General features: G+C 39.6%; 1 protein-coding gene across 1 annotated transcript in view; it reads left to right on the top strand.

The window, feature by feature from the left end:
• The window catches only part of TENM2 (teneurin transmembrane protein 2), a 1,399,253-nt gene that overhangs the window by 1,326,532 nt on the left and 51,602 nt on the right, over nucleotides 1–21,119 (top strand). The window contains 2 exon segments of the mRNA XM_043982744.1: nucleotides 12,957–13,167; nucleotides 18,241–18,360. Coding sequence (XP_043838679.1) covers nucleotides 12,957–13,167; nucleotides 18,241–18,360 — 331 coding nt within the window.

A 21,119-nucleotide genomic window follows, 5' to 3' on the forward strand; every position in this document is an offset into this window, starting at 1 on the left:
CAATTGCCTCAAAAAAAAAATGAGCTGGAGAAGGAAATGGTAAATCACTCCAGTATCTCTTTCAAGAAAACCCCAAATGGGGTCAGGAAGAGTCAGACATGACTGAAATAATTGAATAATTATCATTATACCACTAATCACAGTGCCTGGCACAAAGTCAGCACTATATGTGATAGTCATATGATTAATCTATCATAATATATAGTATTTTACATTATAGAAAATATATAATGAATCTATAATAGCTATATAAATGCTAGTTATTATTGTTATTATTAATCAGGGGCTTGGCTAGAGAGGACTCCAGGGAAACAGACCTTTATTTCTGTGAACCTGACAGCTGTATAAAAAGAGTGACAATACCCAGCTGCCTCGTGGCCAGAGACAAGGGAAGAATCTCTGCCTCTCAAGAGGTGACAAGCGGATCAAGAAGCAGCTGTGGCTTGATTGGTATGATGTCTCGGGATATCTGTGTGTCTTGGGAAATCTCTTTGCCACAGAGTCTTGGCCTGGGAGTTTTAAGATTCTGATGACTTGGGTTCCTGTAAGGGGTTCAGAGTAAATAATATGTATATGTTGAGAGAATAAGTGATGTGCCAACCCCTTTTCAAGTTTGGTCGAAAGCAAATTCACCATAGCCTTTTCTTTTGTAGAGAAAAAAAAAAAGATTTTATCGAAGCCTTTTGTTTTTACATCACAATTATTTTCATATAGCCCACCCTAACCCCCTGTATTGAGCCCTGCTTTGTAACAAAAAACCATTAAGCAAAACCAGCTAACGCAATGACCACATCTGAAAACACATGTAGCATCTACAAGAATGGTTATCTACCTCTCTAATAAAAAGTGGGAGGTATAGTATATAAATATACAGTTTTTCTGGGACTGAGGTTAGTCATTGAATTACTCAGAATTTGGCTTTCATTTAGCATATTAATTCTTTTTTTTTAAGCAACTGAGGTTAAGTGACTTGCCCAGGGTCACACAGGTAGTAAGTGTTAAGTGTCTGAGGTCGGATTTGAACTCAGGTCCTCCTGACTCCAGGGCCAGTGCTCTATCCACTGCGCCACCTAGCTGCCCCTGGCATATTAATTCTTTATATTACATCATTAGAATCACTATCTATAGTGTTCTCTTGGTTCTGCTTACTTTACTCTGCAATGGTTCAAACAGGTCTTCTTAAGTTTCTCCAAATTCCTCATTTGTGTTGTTTCTTATGACATAGTGATATTCATTTACATTCATCTACCACAACTTGATCAATTGTTTCCCAAAAAATGAGCATCCATTTTGTTTTCCAATGTTATTCTTCCAAACAATACAATGAATAATTTGATAAATAGGCAAGATGGGTGAACAGACAGATGAGTGGATAAAGCATTTGTTCAACATTTACTATGTACCAGACATTGTACTAAGTACTAGAGATACAAATATAAGCAGGCAAGACAGTTCCTGCCTTCAAAGATTTTACATTCTAATGGGGGAAGACAGCACATAAAGGGATGATAGAAACATAGAGTAAGGGAGAGATATACCTGAGCAGCATAACATGGAGATGGCTGAAGAGTGCCTTAGAGAATAAGATAATACAAAAGCTGACCTATCAGAGCCAAGGGACTGAGCACTGAAGTCCAAGATTCGGCTTGGAGGGTAATAAAGATTATGGCTGGAGAACAGATGGCATGCTATGAAGATTATATGGGACCTTTCTGTAATTGACCTCCTTAAATATGTGCCCAGTAGGACTAGATCCTTTTGAAGTGCTACTTCAATATAAAATTATGCTTAAAAATATGACTAAACTATCAAACCATTTGGCCCAGAGATCACATTGCCAAGCAAGTCAAAGACAATAAGTACAATGATACATTCATAGCAGTACCTTTTTTTGTGACAGAAAAGAACTAGGAACAAAGCAGATGCTGTAATGATTGGAATGACGTCCAGGGAATGGATAAATAAATGACAGTTTACAAAGATGATGGAATAATACTCTAAGTAGTGATGGATATGATTAATTATACATTATATATTAACCTAACCAAGATAAACTAAAAGAACTACTACAACAATATATGCAACATAACAATATAAATGAAAAGAACAAGAAAAAAAAAGAAATATATTGCTGTGTAATTATAATGACCAAGCTTGGCCCCAAAGGAGAAATAAAAAATGCATCTCCTCTCCCTTCTTTGTAGAGATGGGGGATGACAAGTATGGAACACTCTATACTAGGTCAGTTGAGGTATATCACTTTAGTTGAGGTATTAGTTCCTTCTTCTGAACAGCTTTTTTTTTCTTTTCTGTTTGCAAAGGTTGACTTATTCAGAAGTAAAGATGATAAAAAATTAAATTTACCAATAAAAATGGAACAGTTCCACTTAAAAGGACAAACAGAACACTTGCTTTTCCCCTAGTCTCAGTCTTCAACAGTACCAAAAACCATGACCAGATGAATAGCACAAGAAGCAGCCACCTTTGGGATATGATTTCGGTGACTCCAGGAAATTTCCCTCCACCAGGAAAACCTGCAAAGCTCTTCCATGATACCTGGAATTTCAGGTTTTTCCTTCCTATAGATCACACTGTGTCTGACAAGGGACTGATACAAGATAGTAGGGACTTAGTAAATGTTTGATAGCCACCGGAGATAATACCACCAGATCCTAAATATCAGCAGAAAGCCAGGGCTAAAATTGAATTCATCCCTTTCTCCACTAACTGATTTCTTTTTCTGCCTCAGACTTTCTTTGTTCAGTAGTCACGGGAAGCACCTACCCTTCTCTCTTTGGATCTCCATTTTAGTTAGAATGTCTGGTGCACCTCTTCTCTCCCTTGCAGGGCTAATCTTCCTGCTCCCCCTTCTTGGTAGCTGTGGTCTCTCCCTGGGGCATGATGAGGCCGTTCTGGCCTGTCGTTTTCAGGTGTCTCTACCACAATTAGCAGTGATAGTTTCTGTGTGAGATCTCATTCCTTTTCCAAGTTGTTGAATGGGTCACTGTCTTAGCTCCCTGCTGTGCCATCAAGTACACAATGTGCTCACACAGGACAGAGGGTTTTCTTTTGTCTGCTTGTTGTCTTTTTTTTAATATATATAATCAGTAAGAAGGCAGGCAGTGCTCTGAAATGGAAACTTCCCTTTGCTCTAGCTGTTGGGGAAGTGGTCCTAGCAGGAAATGGTGTGACAGAAACGCCAAGATAGAAATCACCAGCCTGCTGCAATGACTGAAAAAAAGAATACCCCAGAGATAACATGGGGGAGATGAACCAGAGACAGCCATCAGGGGCTCTCTTGGAGGAGAGAGATTGCATATCAGATGGAGTTATTCCCAAGGGCCCTACCTGGGATGGGAAGGAAGAAACAGAGTAGAAACAAACAAAAATGTTTGAAAGTAAAAATAGTTCTGGTGAAAGAGAGATAAAGAGACTTGCATGAATATGTGTCTCTGGTAATTCTATATGTGGCACAAATGATTTACTATAATTAATATGGAGACTGGAAAAGGTGTTGCATTTGGAGTCAGGGGACTTAGGTTTGGATCCTGGCCCTGCCACTTAGTGTGTGGTCTTGGGCAAGTCTTTTAACCTCTAAAGGTTAAAAAAAAATACTGGTCCTTGGATTTCCTCTATTAAAGAATTAAAACTCATACATGTCCCGATTAAAGATAAAAGCAAAGTTTTATTTGGCACAAAGGGATATATATGGCTGGGAGGAAAGTGTAGAACTTTAACCTCCCTGAACCAGAGGAAGAACAATGTTTTTATAGAGGGTGGGAGGGGTGACTACCTGAAAATCAAAAGTTCCTTTTTGGAGTGGGGTGGGGAAAGTCTGAATGTTGTCATATTCCTGAGCATCAAGGGGGATTTTTTTGAAATGATGGTTCTGACCTTTGGGCTTATCTTTGTCTCTTAGCTCAGGTCAGGTAGTAGCCACACCTAATTGACTTTCCCCACTATAGAATTTTATCTCCCCTTACTTCTTAGGTGTGTCTGTCCTGATATCTAGTTGGTCAATAGAAACTTTAATAATCCCTTGATTCCTCAATATGTTTGTCTTGTTATCTGGTCATCTTTGGGTTTGCTTCTCACTGGAGAAACTTCTGATTTATCCTAAGCTCCATATCACCCATCTGCAAAAACTTAAAGCATGTGTGTAAATGGTTTTTAAGGTCTCTTCCAGGCCTATATCTAAGAACAGGTCCTTTTGAGGTCTAAGCACAATGAATATGATTGTGCATTCCTTCCTAAGAGGTAGGTGTGTTTGTTAAGTTAGGACCTGAGGACTGAATAGCTGAGAAGGAGATTGTTGTTTGCTGCCAAGGACCTCATTCTCACTCTTCTGAAAAATTACATCTTAATATTCTTTAAAAATATATATTATAATAATAGCTTTTGCATCTATTACTATTATCATCATTTATTCTTGTTCCAGATCCATGATTTCGTTCATGTAGAGGAAAACTCACTGTGAGAAACTCCCTCCACAGATACACATTGATACCTGTTCTGCAACTTTTAGCATTAAGTAGTAATTAAGTAATTTAAGATTAAGTATTAGTATTAAGTGCCAGAGGCATGGAGTGATTAGGGTGACTTGCCCAGGGGTCACACAGACAGTATATGTCAGAAGCAGGAATAGAACCCAGTAGTGGCCACTACTAACTTTTAGGGTTTCTTCAACTGTGGTCCACAGATTTCAGAGGGAGGGAATCTATGAAATTGGAACTTTTAATATGTTGACAACTATATTTAAATACAATTCATTCCCTTTGTGATCCTATGTACTTTGTGTAGTTAAAAACATTATTGGGGGCAACTAGGTGGCGCAGTGGATAAAAACACCAGCCCTGGATTCAGGAGGACCTGAGTTCAAATCCAACCAGAGACACTTGACACTTACTAGCTGTGTGACCCTGGGCAAGTCACTTCACCCTCATTGCCCTGCAAAACAAACAAACAAACAAAAACACATTATTGTGAGCAGGCTTTCAAAGACTTAGCCAAAGGGGTCTGTGGCACAAAAGGGTTAAAGAACCCTCGTCTATTGTCTATCCACTCTGTTGCAGTTTCCTCTTGTTGTTATTGTATTTTAATAAATGCTGTCCTTAACCTAAACACCATGTGGATGGTGGTCTTGGTAAAGGCCATAGAACATCCTGATAATGCAAATGTTTCATAGCACAGAAAATAGCCCTCTCTTTGTCTTTTGCTCACTCCTTATTTTTACCCTCACCCTTAATGAGGTTCATTCAAAGTTAGCAACCACAGTGGCCCCTGACCACATTGTTCTTTGTGAGTGTAGACAGTGCCATTAACATCCTATCAAAAGAACATCTACTTTGAGTTAATTTCTCAGGCCTAGGAATGGGCTTTTGCTAAACCTGGGCCCAAAGTTAAGGGTGAAATCTGGCCTTGGAACAAACCAAAGTTAGCTGCTGCCTCTAAGAACTGGACCCACCAGCCTTTGCCTTATTAATGTCTCAAATAAGATAATATTTGTCAAGCACTTAACAGAGTGCTAGCACATAGTAAGCACTATGTAAATATTTATTTCCTTCTCCTCTTCCCCTAACCGATTACTACTGTGAGCTAACTCACAATTATGGACGTTGTAACACATTCAAAAGATGTTTTCAGTAGTTTGGGAGTTTGGCTTTTTTTTTTTTTTACAAAGAACTTTTTAAAAAGTTTTACTAGTATTTGAAACCTCAGAGCCAAGACAGATTTTCAAAAGAATTTCAACCTATCAATAAACAAGCTTTTATTAAGTACCTATATGCTAGGCATTGTGCTAGGCCCTAAGGATATTTAAAAAAAGGATTGAAATCACCCTTCCTTATGGGAACCTTACCTTCTAAAGGAATAGATAACCAGAATACACACACATACATATGTATACATATATACATATATGTGTATATACAGAAGTCTATGCAGAATACAAATAACTAAATGATTTCAGACAATTTCTTTGGTCTTCAAAATAAAACATTAAAACAAATTACATTCCTAATAGAATTTTTTTTTGTTCTGAAACTTAAAAAGTAAATGAAAAGTAGTTCATGAAAATCACATGCTAGGGCAAGATATCAGATTCATCTTTAACTTTCTTCTAAAGTCATGCCCAGTGAACAACAACTATGATAAAGAAACCAAAGAACAGCACATTAGGTGACAAACTATTTTACTTCTTGAATCTCAACTTCCATTGATGAAAAAAAAAGTCCAAATGTTGTAACTGGGGGCAGCTAGGTGGCTCAGTGGATAAAGCACCAGCCCTGGATTCAGGAAGACCTGAGTTCAAATCCGACCTCAGACACTTGACACTTACTAGCTGTGTGACCCTGGGAAAGTCACTTAACCCTCATTGCCCCGCAAAAAAAAGAAAAATTTAAAAAGACAACCGAATGTTGTAACCTTCAGGGTGACAAGGCAAAGCCAGATTCAAACTATATCTCATAGATATAGATATAGATATATAGATATGTATAGATATATGTACATGTGTACATATGTATATGTGTGTGTACATATATCTATACATACATATATGTGTTTAAATTCCTGTCCAATTTCTATATATATATATATATATATATATATATATATATATATATATACATACACACACACACACATATATATATTCTTTCTCAGGATGTCAAGTGACTTTCTCTTCTTTTCTCCTTACTTGTGACAAACGGAGATCTTACCTGAATGATCTTCTTCCTGTTCAAGGACTGTCCCTTGTCCAGAAAGATTTTTTTTTCTAGTCAGTCCTTGCTTACCTTCCCAAGTACAATGTGGGATAACAGGAAAACCAATAGGGAAGCTTTTCAGTGGGGCCAATATCTATGGAACCTCTTGTTGGACTTGAATGAGCTCTCTCAGCTGTCTTGAGGAAGTCTGTAGGGGGTATGGAGCTAGGAGCTCTCCTCTGAAATTCAGAGACCAATAAAAGAATTGGAAAAAAATAGAAGATAATAACTTCTAGAAAGCATTCCAGGAGTCACACAAACACAAGTCTACTTCTTGGAATTTTGAAAAGAAAAAATGATGTTGATCCCTTAAGAAGGGGGAGCAGAGATGGGCAGCAGGGAATAGGGAGAGGGCAGAGAGGACAGAGGAAGGAGAGGCAATGAGGGAGGGAGAAGCAAGACAAGAGGGAGAGAAAAAGGGACAAGTAACAACCTATCAGGTAACTGGTGTATTAATGGTAAGTGAAACCTTCAAAATGAGCACCTTGTCAGCTAATCTATTGCTTTGAAGGCCTGGCACTACAGGAGCACCAACAGAAGCAATGAAGAGCTAATCTCATATTGCCAGGTTAAATCAAGTCAGAATTGCCTGTTCCTTTCACTTCTTGGTTACATCAAGTCAGTATACTTTCAATTATCCTAGCCTTACGTCCAACTTGTAAGAAAGCCTTGGGTATAATGAATATTCCCAGGTACAATGGTCTTATGTGTAATTTTGCTACTTGGGTATAGATCTCTTACTTAAAACTAGATTCTTCCACTGTGAACATCAGTGCCACCTGTCTGCAATGGTTTCCAGTTTTCCTTCCACCAAGGAACCTATCTAGGTCACTAATTCAATTTCAGAAATTACCTTTGGACATTCTTAATCAAGCTTCCTCCCATAGACTGTATTTTTACACTTTGACCAGATTGGTTCTCTGGTCCCTTGTTCTTTTTCATCCTTCTCCCACAAATGACAGCCAGTGCTTTGTTCCTATCCCTCCTGTCCTTATTCCTCATCCCTTCCTCTTCCCTCCTCCATCCTCCTCTCACTCCACCTCAGCCTCTGATCCTGCCTGTTCTCTTTGTTAACTGAACTTGAAAATTTTCACAAGAACAACAAATTTATCCTCTGGGTGTTTGGGATTCCACTTTTGCAGATGCTTCCATTAATTTGAGTCAACAGCAACAAATATGAAAGCTTTCATCTTGTTCCCAGGCCAGCTGGAAAAAAAAAATCCTTCTGGAGAACATCCAGAAGAGGCTGAAAGAAGGAAGGTGGAAGGCATGGAAGGTTAAGTCAAATGTAAAAAGTATGATTCTGCCATATAGGGGGAAGCATCCTTGCATGTGGGTGGTTCCCAACTCTGAAACATGTTCTTGCAGCCAAGGGCTGATTCTAAAACTATTCCTTGAGTCTATGGCCAACTGCCCCCGAAACATCAGCGTTTGGAAGCAGATACCAGCAGAGCTTCTCATTCCACCTGAAATGAATTGGTTTTTGCCAATTTGTTCTGTTTTGCATTTTGGTACTTATAAAAGTGAAAAGATAACCTTTAATATTCAAGAAACCCAGAGCCTAGTTCTAAAAGTTTATGAAAATGTAAGGAGCAACTTGTTGTGAGCATTATGTGTTACAATGGAAAAAGTACTAGATCTGAAGACAGAGACTTGAGTTCTTGCTTCTGACACAGCTTGCATGACACCTTAAGCAAGTCACTTAAACCTCCCTCATCTTCTGTTTCTTCATCTCTAAAATGGGGGGATTGGACTAGTGATCTCTGAGGCTTAATCCAACTCTGCACCTATGATTTTCCAACTTGCTCTCCCCCTCCTAGCTTTCTAGCTCTTCAAAATTAGAGCAAAAGAAGCCATCTACATATACTTATTACTAGACAGCCATTAATAAATGCTTATTCCCTTTCACCCCTTCCCCATCCACTATACCTGACAATAGTCTGGTTGACTAGTGGTTCAGCAAACATACTGCTAAACCTTTATTTAGTTTTTTCAAATACTAACTGGGCATAAAAATTATCATTCTGAATACTAGTTCTGATCCCTGATTCCTCTTCTCTTTATTAATGTTCCTTTTTAACATTTTTATCATATTCCATTACTCCTTCCCCCCATAAGTACCCTTCCTTACAACAAAGTATAACTAAGCAAACACATTAAGCATGTGTGATAGCTCATGACTCATTCCATACCTACTGTGTGCCACCCTTCTACCGACAAGAAAGAGATATGTTTCTTTATTAGCCCTCAGGAGTCAAGATTGACTATTGCATTGCTTCTGAGGTATAACTGACTTAAAGCAGGCTAGGCAAATCCTCAGGATGTAATACATCTAGGTAGAGTCTCCAGAGTGACTAAACCCCTTTTGCTCCCATTTCTCCTAGCATACAAAAAGGTATAGTCCTAGTAAGCTAAGAAGAAACCTCCCTCCATTGCTCTCTATAGAAGCATGACCCTAGATTTATGACTAGCATACAGGAGGCATTCAACCTGGACAGTGTGATTGATAAGCTAATAGTAAAACAACAACAACTTGGGGTAAGGTGGAGTGGTGTATTATGTGGCAGAGCCAGTTCTTTACTATACAGCTGTCCATCTTACCTCACAAAACTGGGGAAAAAACCCTCTAAAAATGAATTCATGAATAATAGACTTAATTTGCTGATTTCATCCACCACTATAGTCCATTGTTGTACATGGGAAATCCAAAGATACAGGGAGATCCAAAGATAAGTCAGATAGATATCCATCAGGAAGGGGAGAGGATAAATGACTTCTGAAGGCCCTTCCAGCTTTAAGAAATGGAAAAGAATATGACATAGGTGGCAATGAGTAGCCTAAACACAAGAAGCACGTCACCCAGGAATCCATCAACAAACATTGGTTAGTCATCTACTACATGCAGAGCACTGTCCTAGGTGCTGATTTGCTTCCCTGCAGCTCGAGATACCATGTGGTTCAGTTTGATCGTTGTATTTTCATTTTTTGCCCCTAAAAATCATTTTAAAATATTCTTGTTTTTCTCTGAAATGTAATAAGAAGGAATGTTCTCAATTAATCCCTAGTAAGTTTTTCCACTCCATATTTCTCTGAAATTGCCATTACAATTAGCACATGCTGTTTACCAGACGTATCCCAGCCAGCACCGTGATTTAGCTCCTGTTCTCATAAAAAGTACCTTGATATTTCTCTTCGCAGTTTTTTGTGGGATGAAGTATAAAGGAAAATGGTAAGCCTCCGTATGTTGTCTTGGGTGGATAGGAAAATTTCTGGTAGAGGATTCCTTCTGTGAACTTGAAGTTTTGTCCTTTGTGGGAACTTAGCAGTATAAACAGCCCCTCCCCCCAACACAGTTCCACGCATGCGTACTAAAGAAAAAGAAATAAATAAATCATCCAATGTCAAAGGAACGCTGTGCAGCTTTCTTGCTGCTATTGAATGGAGACGTTTCTAGCCTCTCAGGTCCTGAACTGGCAATTCAGAACAGTTTGATTGCCTGCTTGATTGTTTGCGAGATAACTGCAAGATTGGCAGTGACAGGGTAATTTACTGAAGATTGCGATGTCAGACTATATCCAAGGGGGCTTGCTGGCATAAAGATGCGATTCTCATGACTGACAGGCCACTGGGAGATTGGTGTGCCAATTTAAAGTTCACAGTGTCGTCAAAAAGTGTTCAGTGACAGCAGCCCATAATCATGCTGCATGATGAGGTCATTACAGACATAACATATGCTCACACATAATAACAGACATAACCAAAAATGTGCAATATCTTGAGCAGGTAAATGTAAATTTGTAGAAGGGAGTAATTTATATCCTATTTTTTGCTTCTGCTATTTCTGATGTGTTGATAGGATTTCTCTTGACTGACAGTCCCCTGAATAAAAGCATTGAACAAACTAAACAGTGGGGCAATTTTAAGTTCACAGTTTTGAAGGTGTCACACACCCAGAAAGAGTAGGACACTGTGGGTGGGGGGGAGGGTTCAGAGCTTAATAGGAAAACTGTCTTGAGTTATTATCTGAGCTAGATGATGTCCTCACGTTGATTACATAGAGTGGGTGGTAAATGGACTGGAGGAAAAAAATTCCCAGCTTCAGGATGGAAAGGGCATCTAAGATGGATGGAGTTCCTAATGGGAATAGGCCGCTGACCTTAAAGAAATCTATAACTCTAACAACAATGGAGTTCTTCTAACTTAAGAAGTTTCTGTGGATGCTGAATGAAACAGTGCCAACATATCTCAGCAGGTTATTTTTAAATCAGAAGCAGTCATTTCAATAGCAGGTTCCTTCTGTCTAGCTAAGGACAGTCCACAGGAGCTAATGTTAGATGCAAAATGCTCTAGGTTTTCTTTCTCTTTTTTTCTTCCTCCTCTATCATTTTTTACTCTCTTCTCCCTCCTTCTCTCCTTAGTCCTCCTCTGCTTCCTTATTCATCTTCCATCTCCATCTCCTCTGCCTCCTCCTTTTTTTCCTCTTCTCATTCCTCCATCTCCTTCTTCTTACTCATCTTCTATCTCTGTCCCTTCTATCTCCTTCTCCTCTTTCTTTTCTTTGTCCTCCTCTTCTTCTTACCCTTTTTCTTTCTCCTCCTCTGTTTCTCTCTCCTCCCAGCACTGTCTCTTTACCTATCTAACAAGGGATCAGAAATAAGGTATCTCTGCATTATCAGCTGTAAAGCGACAATCCTCCATTGTTATCGCATGTGTTTAGATGTTCCTGGGCTCCAGGGATTTAGCTGGTTCCACCAGTGCTCCCGGCTGAGATACTTAGATATTTGATTTGAAAAGTCTCTAAGTTGAAGCGATCATGCGCGCTGCTCTTCCTCCTTCCCTCCTCCCACCTCAGAAATTTTACAAATCTAAATGTACTCCAAGACACGTAAAAAACATTTGGCCATGTGGAAAATGAGGGGCTAGTTTTAATCATTTAAAACTAGTCAAAACATGCAACCTCCTAATTTGTTTGTTTGCTAAAAAGAAGGTAATGTTTTAAAATAATTGTACATTAATTGCTAAATTACAGTGGAACTTCAGTGAAATTACATATTTCAATTTCATTAGTGAAACCAAATGAAAAGGGTAATGCCAAAGAATTATGTTAGAATCCATTTAAAACGCAGAGCCTGGTCTGTGATTCAACAGACTAATGCACATGTTTGTCAATTCACTGCTACTCAAGGTTTTAGTGCAAGTTCCTACGATGCTAATTAGGCCAAAAATGCCTTAGTATTAAATTTGCTAGATAACAAGCAGCTTGCTGTCTGAGCCCAATGGCTCAGCAAGGCTGTGTTTGACCAATCAGCTCTTAGTGCAAGGAGCCAGTTTTAAAGGGAGAGCTCTAATAACAACCCTCATCTGGGCTACTCCACTTTCCAATGCCATTAAGAATCTTTGGATCTTAAGGGGGGGTGAGGGGAAAATGCATGCTTAGAACATGCCCCCCAAAAGATGAGAAGATGAAACACCCCCTTCCTTGCAGAAGCAAAGGACTACGTATATGAAATATTACATATACTGTCAGGCTCAGTTGCTGTGTTTGTTAGTTTTGCTGAACCTGTTTTTTTGTCCCCCTCTTTCTTTTTTTATTCTTTGTCATAAAGGGCGAATGTCTAAGAGATGAGAGAAATATTTGAATTAGTCAATCAACAAGAATTTATTAAGTGCTTACTATGTGCCAAACACTGTGCTAAGGATACAAAGAGCAAAAAAAAAAAAAAGCAAAAACAGGAAAGTAATATAAAATCCAAATGATTAATAAAAATTAATATTTAATGTAATTGTTAAAACACAACCACTAGAGGTATATGAGGGGTATGATAGCCAAATCCTGATAATTCAGAGTTTGCCTGCTAACTGCCCCATTCAACCATTTCACCACTCCTCCAGAGTTCTCCTATAGAATGGGTTTGCCTTTCACACATATCACTCAATTTTACAACTTATTAGCAACTTGATAAGTGCTTGGAGGGAGATGGGGAAGCTCTTGGTTGCCAAGAAGTTTGAGGAATCCCATGGAGTTCCATTATTTGTGATTTTTCTAATTATAGCTAAGACATTCATAGGTAGGTGTGTTTTTTTTTAAGGTAGTGCCACAATAATAATAAAAGCTCTTTAATGACAACAAGGTCATTGAGTAGCCTCATGTAGTGAAATCAACTGACTCTGGTTTCGCCTCTGTCATTCCAGATGGCCTGGTGGACTGCTTGGACCCTGACTGCTGCCTCCAGTCAACCTGTCACAACAGCCTGCTCTGCCGAGGATCCCGAGACCCTCTCGACATCATTCAGCAGGGTCAGACAGGCTTGCCAGCTGTGAAGTCTTTCTATGACCGTATCAAACTCTTAGTGGGGAAGGACAGCACCCACATCATTCCTGGAGACAACCCCTTCAACAGCAGGTAGCCTCCCTAAACATAGCATCGCTGCTCCCACTCCTCCCCCGTCCCCTCCAAGCCTGTCATGACAGCAAGGTTGGACACTTGTCATTGTGATTCCATTCATCTTTGAACAGGAAACATTGTTTTCAATTACTCCCTATTCCCTCTTGGCACAGAGGCAGCCCCACTGAGGACCCCCTGTCGTGGCCCATTAAGGCTGTCTTCATTACTTGAGGTTAGCCAGGGCAGGTTGTCCCCAGGGTGGAGCCCTGCTCTCTAAGTAACCATTTGGCCTTCATCTCAAGAAGAGCAGATATCTGGAAAGGGAAGCAGTAGAAACTGGGGAAACCAGCCCACACCTAGGTTTCCTGGTCATTTTCATAAAATATGTTTTTCAGGAAAGCAACAGAAATCAGACATCTAACCTTTCATAATGGTCTGCTGCTTTTTTATCTGTTTACCTATTTATTTTGGAAGCATCAAGGGCTATTGTCACTATAGTTATTTGGATTTTTATTTTCTTATTCATTGTTCCAATCCATTTCACATGCCAAGTCATATTTTTCCCTCTTGCTTATTTTTTTGCCAATTTAAACTTTATGAATATGATAGAAGAAGATTCAGGATTAATTTCAAGATTCCACAAGCCCAGTAATGAGACCTCTGAGCTAGAACTCAGGACTCAGGATTCTTGTCTTATCTGTATTGTTGACTAGCATTATAGTCTTGGACAAATTACCTCAACTCTATCTGAAAAATGGGGAGAATTCTTCCTTCTTCCTTTCTTACGTAGAGGTTTTAAAAATGAATGAGATGATCGGAGCAGCTAGGTGGCACAGTGGATAAAGCACTGGTCCTGAATTCAGGAGGACCTGAGTTCAAATCTGGCCTCAGACACTTGACACTTACTAGCTGTGTGACCCTGGGCAAGTCACTTAACCCTCATTGCCCTGCCCCAAAATTTGCCCCAAAAATAAAATAAATGAGATGACTAATAATAACGACAATAATAGGGGCAGCTAGATGGTGCAGTGATTAAAGCACCAGCCCTGGATTCAGGAGTACCTGAGTTCAAATCCAGCCTCAGACACTTGACACTTACTAGCTGTGTGACCCTGGGCAAGTCACTTAATCCCCATTGCCTGCAAAAAAAAAATAATAATGACAATAATAATAATAGCATTTGTATAATAATTTAAGGTTTGCAAAGTTCTTTACAAATATTATCTCATTTTGTTCTTACAGCAACCTTGGAATGTAGGTGCTATTATTATCCCCATTTTTCAGATGATTAAACTGAGGCAGAGTTTTAGTGACTTGCCCAGTGTCACATAGCTAGTAAGGTTCTGAGACCAGAATTTGAACTCATGGTTTTTTTTTTATTCCAAGTCCAATTGTCTGCCTACTTTAAGGTTTGCTAAGCACTTTGCATATGTTATCTCATTTTTTAAAATCTGTAGAAGAAAGATATCAAAATGTAAGTTATCCGTAGGATTTGTTCAATTTTAATTTACCCTATGGTATTGAGTTCCTTTAAAAAAAAAGGCTATTCCTTATCTCTTCTCTAAATCCATTCCTTCTATTCAGCCAGTAAGTTTCTACTTTTTTTCCTTCAGTGGCATATGACTTTGGATGGAAGATGGTGTGGTGCAAGGGGTGATGGATTTGGTTTGAGGAGTCCTTGCTTTAAATTCCATTTTCATTATTTGATGACCTTGAACAAGTCACATAGTCTGAACTGGCATGGGATCCCAAGCCCTCAAATCCAAATCCATTCCTGTTGTTTAAGTTTGAACAAATTAAAGTGAATTCCAAGGTCAAAAAATCATGAAATATATTTTCTTCCTGTCATTTGCATCCTTATTCTGAAGTTTGCCTTTTTGGATTAAAATGAGGGCCAAACATTTTTGGAGCAATATGTAGACATGATCATCAGATTCTTGTTTTCCAGAAATATTTATTGTCCTAAAAGTCTTCTTAGTAAAATGTTCAGTATTTTTCTTCAGTTGTGTTTCTAGAATGTTCACAACACCAAGAGGTTTGCATTTGAAGCCTCAAACTTAATAAGGATAAATGCCTTAGTCAAATAATTGTTTCTTTTCTTTGTTAAATCTTAATCTTGGGAAAGAAATTCAGCAGCTCTTCCTAGTCAATAATGAAGGATAATTGGATATAGACTTCAGGGGTAATGATCAGTGGGACCTTTCCTGAACCACATGACCTTCCATGTGACACACATACAATATACCTATACTATGTATGCACCCATCTAGGCTGTACTTAGAGGTAGTTCTGGCAACAGTGAATTATTTCTTAGGTAACTTTCATTTATTGTTTTTGTTCAGTCATGTTGGACTCTGTGATCCCATTTTGGGTTTTCTTGGCAAAGATACTAGAGTGGTTTGCTATTTCCTTCTCCAGCTCATTTTTACAGATGAGGAAACTGAGGCAAGTAGGGTTAAGTGGCTTGCCCAGGGTCACACAATTAGTAAGTATCTGAGGACAGATTTGAACCCAGGAAGATGAGTCTTCCTGACTCTAGGTCTGGCACTCTATCCACTGTACCACCTAGCTCCCCTAAACAACTTTCATTATTCCCTCCCCCTTGGCTTCACCTTCATTCCAATTTTTTTCTTATTTAACACTTAAGATTGAGATAAGCTTTTATCTTCAGAAGTGAACAGCTCATGAAAAAGGCCAGTGAGCTAGGAGGAGGAATCAGGTGGCAGATAAGGTAGCCCAAAAGTCTTGACTGGGCTACCAGTGGTCCCTCATCCTCAGAACAAACTAATTTTGCTTTCAAGAAATAAATGACTGTGTCTGTAACTGAAATAGCAATAACTAGAACTACCAAAGTTAAAATGATGCTTTCGGGTGGGGTGAGCAGTGTTTGGGCAGAGATACAAAATCACACTATCTTAGAGTCAGAAGAGACCTTAGAGGTTACTGAGTCCCACTTCTACTTGAAGTGTAATGCCCTACTATAGTATCCTTGGCATGTTTTGGTTCTGCTGCTTCTAGATGTAGGTTGAAGTTCAGGACAACTGTGAATTTCGGTGCATTATTATCTGACAAGTAATGAAGGACAATGCCAGGAGTAAAAAAGGAATTATTTCAAGAATTCTAAGAAGGCGTTCCCCTAGATAATGGAGTATAAAAATAACTAAAATGCCTTGAATATACCCCTATAATTTATATAGCAGATCTCACTATCTAGATAATGTGATAATTGTTACACATCAATAATCATAAATAGACATGAACTGTTAGGATGTCTTGCTGAATCTTATTCTGTAAATTGGCTGCTTAGAAATAAGATAGAAAGCCAGAGATAATGAAGAATTAGAAAAACATGCCTTAGAAATCACATGAAACTCAGCCTGTTTTATTTCTGTGGCTTTTGTGAAAGTGTATGGTACCAAAACCTATTTGGAGAAGACCTATTAAAAAAGAAGGTACATATGAAATGTGAATGCCTATGGATTTGGGTATCCTGCTGTGGGTACTATTTATCATAGGGTCATTAGCACACATTGCTGATTTTTAAAATAATGTCTGGTCAGACCTAGAAGAAATCTTGATCCACCAAAGACAAGAAAGCTAGATTGCACAACAGGATTATTTTCACAAATTAGTTTTCTACTACCAGGAGACTCTACCAATGCAGTTGGAACAAGCTAAAAATGAGAATTCATTTGTTATTCAGCCAGTAACAGACAATTAGAACTGTCAATGGGAGCATTCTACACATTCCTGAGATACTAAAAAGGTCTGTAAAACAACAGTAGGGGTGTTGCTAATACAGAGAGAGGGGCTCCCAGACAGCATCCCTTCAGCTTTCTGGGACACCGGGAATTGCAGGAATGAGCAGATTCCAAAATTCATGCAGACTTTGACATGGTTTTGGCAAAGAATGAGTCGGCTCAATTCCCCAGTCCAGAAATTGGGATCCCATCCAGGAACCTTGAGGGTCGAGAATCTCTTTGCCTTTGCCAAATTGCCCAGCGCCTATGAAAGCCAAGGAGACAGCTGCGGACCTGTCTAATATTCTAGGGTCAGTTCAGAAATGAGGGTTCTTTATTATCCTAGTTCTCTGTGAAGTTTAAAAAAAAAAACTTATGTGGGAGAAGAAAGCTACCTTTCCCCTCTAAAGACTTTGAGAGGGACTTTGAAGCCTTTCCCCAGGTTCATGGAATTTTGTCACTAAGTTGGAGGCTAGTGACAATGGATGACATTCCAGTCATTGTTACTTAGAGACTGTCTCTTAGGGATTCTTTCCCCTGACATTGGGAAAAAATCTGGGTGGTATTTCAAAGTGTGTGTGTGTGTGTGTGTGTGTGTGTGTGTGTGTGTGTGTGTGTCCTCTGTATAGTAGTCAGATGATTTAAAGGAAAAAGAGAGAAAGACCTTGAAAGGAGATACATAACCAGAGGTAACCCAGAAACCATTCCATTTCCATGCCAATAGAAAAACCTTGGAGGAGGCAGAGAGAAATCACATGCACACACATGCTCTACCCCATCGAAAAACTCCATGTGCTTTTCCCCAACCCCTCCTCTCACTTCAGCCTCGAGGATAAGAATAACTGTTGCTCCCAATGCTACCTTCTTCTGGAGCCAAAAACACAAATGTGAAAAACAAATGAGAAACCAGATGGGGAGGCTCTCACCCATGTATAATGCTGCCTTGCTGCTCTCCCTGTGCCTGGCTGAGGCAGGGGTGTGAGTGAGTGCGAGAAGAATGAAACACAGGCCAAGCAAAAGTCAAGTCATGCCCAGACAGTGTGTCAAGGGCAAAGAAAACCACGGTCTTACTTCTAGGTTGAATGGTACAGAGATGCTGAAACCCAGGAGGCTTTGGTCTTAAAGGCCAAAAAACCCCAACTGTTCTTCTAGTCAGGGAAAACAGCAAAACCTCCCTGTACTTGCAACCTCATGGCTGCAGTTTGGTTCAGAGTAGGAAATGTTGAAATTCTCACCCTGTGACCTGAAGGTACTCAGGGTTGGGGACAATAGGTAGGCACAGACCAGGACAAACAACACTGCTTTGGGATCCCACATGTAGCTAAAGCCTCCTTGTGTTCCTTTCTCCCAGCCTGGTATCTCTCATCCGAGGCCAAGTGGTGACTACAGATGGAACTCCCCTTGTCGGTGTCAACGTGTCGTTTGTCAAATATCCAAAGTACGGCTACACCATCACCCGCCAGGATGGCACGTAAGTGGCTCTGCAGAGCTCAAGGCCTGCTTAGGATGGGATGCCCATGCCGGGGAACAGATGGTGCTATCTACTGGAACCATGTGGCACCCCCACACGGACTGGAGTCCCAGCCGGGCCAAGCCACCAGTGAGGCTCCGTAAAAGCTATTTTTTGCTTCACATGTTGAGCACTAAGAGCAGAAAGAAAAAAAAAAAAAGACCAACCTTTGGCAGGGCTGCAGAAAGTTGCCACTCCTTCCTCCCCCATGTCATGTCAAAGGTATCTGTGAGAGTGGGGCATGGGAGGGAAAAGGAGAGAAACTGTGATATAGTCCCTTGGAAACCAACTCCACCCATGTCTTAAAAATGAAAGGCAGCACAGGGTGGCAAGGTAAGGAATGAATGAATCCACATGATACCGTGTGTCCTGTTGAGAACTCCTCTCCTTCCGTCTGAGGCTTTTGATGATGTGTTGTCTCTCCTATTTCTTTGGGGGGTAGAATGTAATCAGAGGAGTCTAATTAAATACACTTAGAAGTCTTCCTGCTGAGTGAAGAAAAGAACCTTTCCCTATTATCGTCTGATTTGAAATGCTTACCAGTTCAGCCCAGACCAAAATGAGAGTACTGTGGTTTCTTTAATCCATTGGACATGGAGCTATAATAAAATATCCTTGAAAAATAAAATGTAAAAAGTTACTCAGCTTTGGACAATGATGTGCTGCTAGATGCAATCCAGAACGCTCAAGGGGGAAGCAGGATAGTCCTGGTGAGGAAAGGGATGTCAAAGACCAGGCATGTCATCATTCCCCATGAGTTCAGAGCCTAAAAATCAACCTCTCACGAGATCTAGGTGTACTTCATAGCCTATGTTTCAAACTTTTTATTGGCTTTAGAAAGAAGATTCTTGCCAGCACTTGGCAAGTCTTGCAAGTAATTTCAAAAACTACCAACCCCCAGAAGCCTTTCTATCACCAACCAGTGCCCAGAGTTTCCTACATCTGATGGCAAAAGGAGAATTGTGTTGATCTACTTGAAATTCTCAGTTTTCATTCAACTTCCCACTTTATTATAACCCATAATCTGACTTTTTGAGGCCAGGCTTGAATTTTCTTCAGTCAAAGAGATCATGGGTTTAGATGTTGTCATTTTCATAACTACTTTAGCTTTTCACCAGTAATGTCTCAGGGTTACCTTTTGACCTAGAGAGCCCACTACTAGGAGGTCAAAGACAGAAAGGTCTAAAATATTCATTGTAGCACTTTTTTATAGTAGCAAAAACCCAGAAACAAAATAGATCCATGTCATTTGGAGAACGGATCTCATTTTCCTCATCTGTAAAATAAAGGAGTTTGACTAGGTAAGGCATCTATTAAGAGCATACTCTTTTCCAGGACTAGACTCTGAGTTTACTTCTAGCCCTAAATCTATGATATCTAAACAAATAGTGATTGTATGAATGTAATAGAATATGGTAGATCCATAAGAAGTTACAAAGAGGAAGAATTCAGAGAAACGTGGGAAGCTGTATATGAGCTGATGCGAAATTAAGTTGGCAGAACCAAGAAAATGATTTGAATATTTAACTAAATAACATAAATGGAAAGGATATTCAATAAATCTCAGTCATTCAGCAAGTGTTTATAAAGTGCCAGCTGTGTGCTAATATCAATCATACTAGGTGCCTGCCATCAAGAATCTTACATTGTATTGGAGGAAAATAACATGCATATACATATATTTATAGATATATACACATATGCATATATACATGATATAGTATACAAAATAATATACAAATATATGAAAAACACAAAGTAATGCATTTAGGGGGGAAGCATTAGCAGCTAGAAGGATCAGGAAAGGTCTCATGCAGAAGATGGCACTTGAACTGAACTTTGAAGGATGCTAGGGACTCTTCGAGGGAAAAGCAAAAAGGGAGGATATTGCAGACATGGAGGATGACCTTTGCAAAGGCACAAAGATGGGAGGAGGGCCAAGTGTGAACAATAAGGCTAGTGTGGTACAACTGTAGACTTTAGGAAGGGGGAAAATGTAGGTCTAGAAAGTAAGTTGGAGCCAAGATATTGAAGGGTTTTAAATCCAGAGACAGTAGGGACTCCTGGAATTTATTGAGTAGGGGACTGACAGGTCATACCTGGGGGCTTTAGGAATATCACTTTGGAAGCTATGTGGATTATGGATTGGAGAATTCCATGTAATTAAAAGTACCAAGCCTGGCCCCAAGAAAAGAGTTGAGAAACTGTGTCTCCCTCCCTTCGCTGCAGAAATGGGGAAGCCAGGGTGTGGAATATTGCATATACTATTGAACCCCGGTTGATGTCTTGGTTGGTTTTGCTGAACTGTGTTCTCTGTTTCCTTTTAAATTTTTAAATATTTGTTACTAGTGGAGGCTTAATGGTATGGTGGGAAGATTATAATTGGAAATTAATGTAATGTAAAACAAAAATCAATTAAACTTTTCAAAGGGCTAAATATCAATAATGCCTGAGGGCTAAAATCCCTGAAGGGCCAACCAATATCTTTGGCTTGGGTGCTCTAAAGAGCATACATATGTGGAACTAAACAAGAGGACATTTGTGCATGTCTGGGGTCTGCTGGACTCAGAATTAGAGCCTCCTCCTATTCTATCCTGCCCCTGTCCCATCCAGCTGTCCCTGGCCTAGGCATAGTGCTGACCTTCTTAACAGTTTCTTAACCCTGTCTCCTCGGTACCCAAGGTGGAATGTGCCTTGCATATAGTGGGAGCTAAATAAAT

Source organism: Dromiciops gliroides, chromosome 2 (genome assembly GCF_019393635.1).
Source record: "Dromiciops gliroides isolate mDroGli1 chromosome 2, mDroGli1.pri, whole genome shotgun sequence".
NCBI lineage: Eukaryota > Metazoa > Chordata > Mammalia > Microbiotheria > Microbiotheriidae > Dromiciops > Dromiciops gliroides.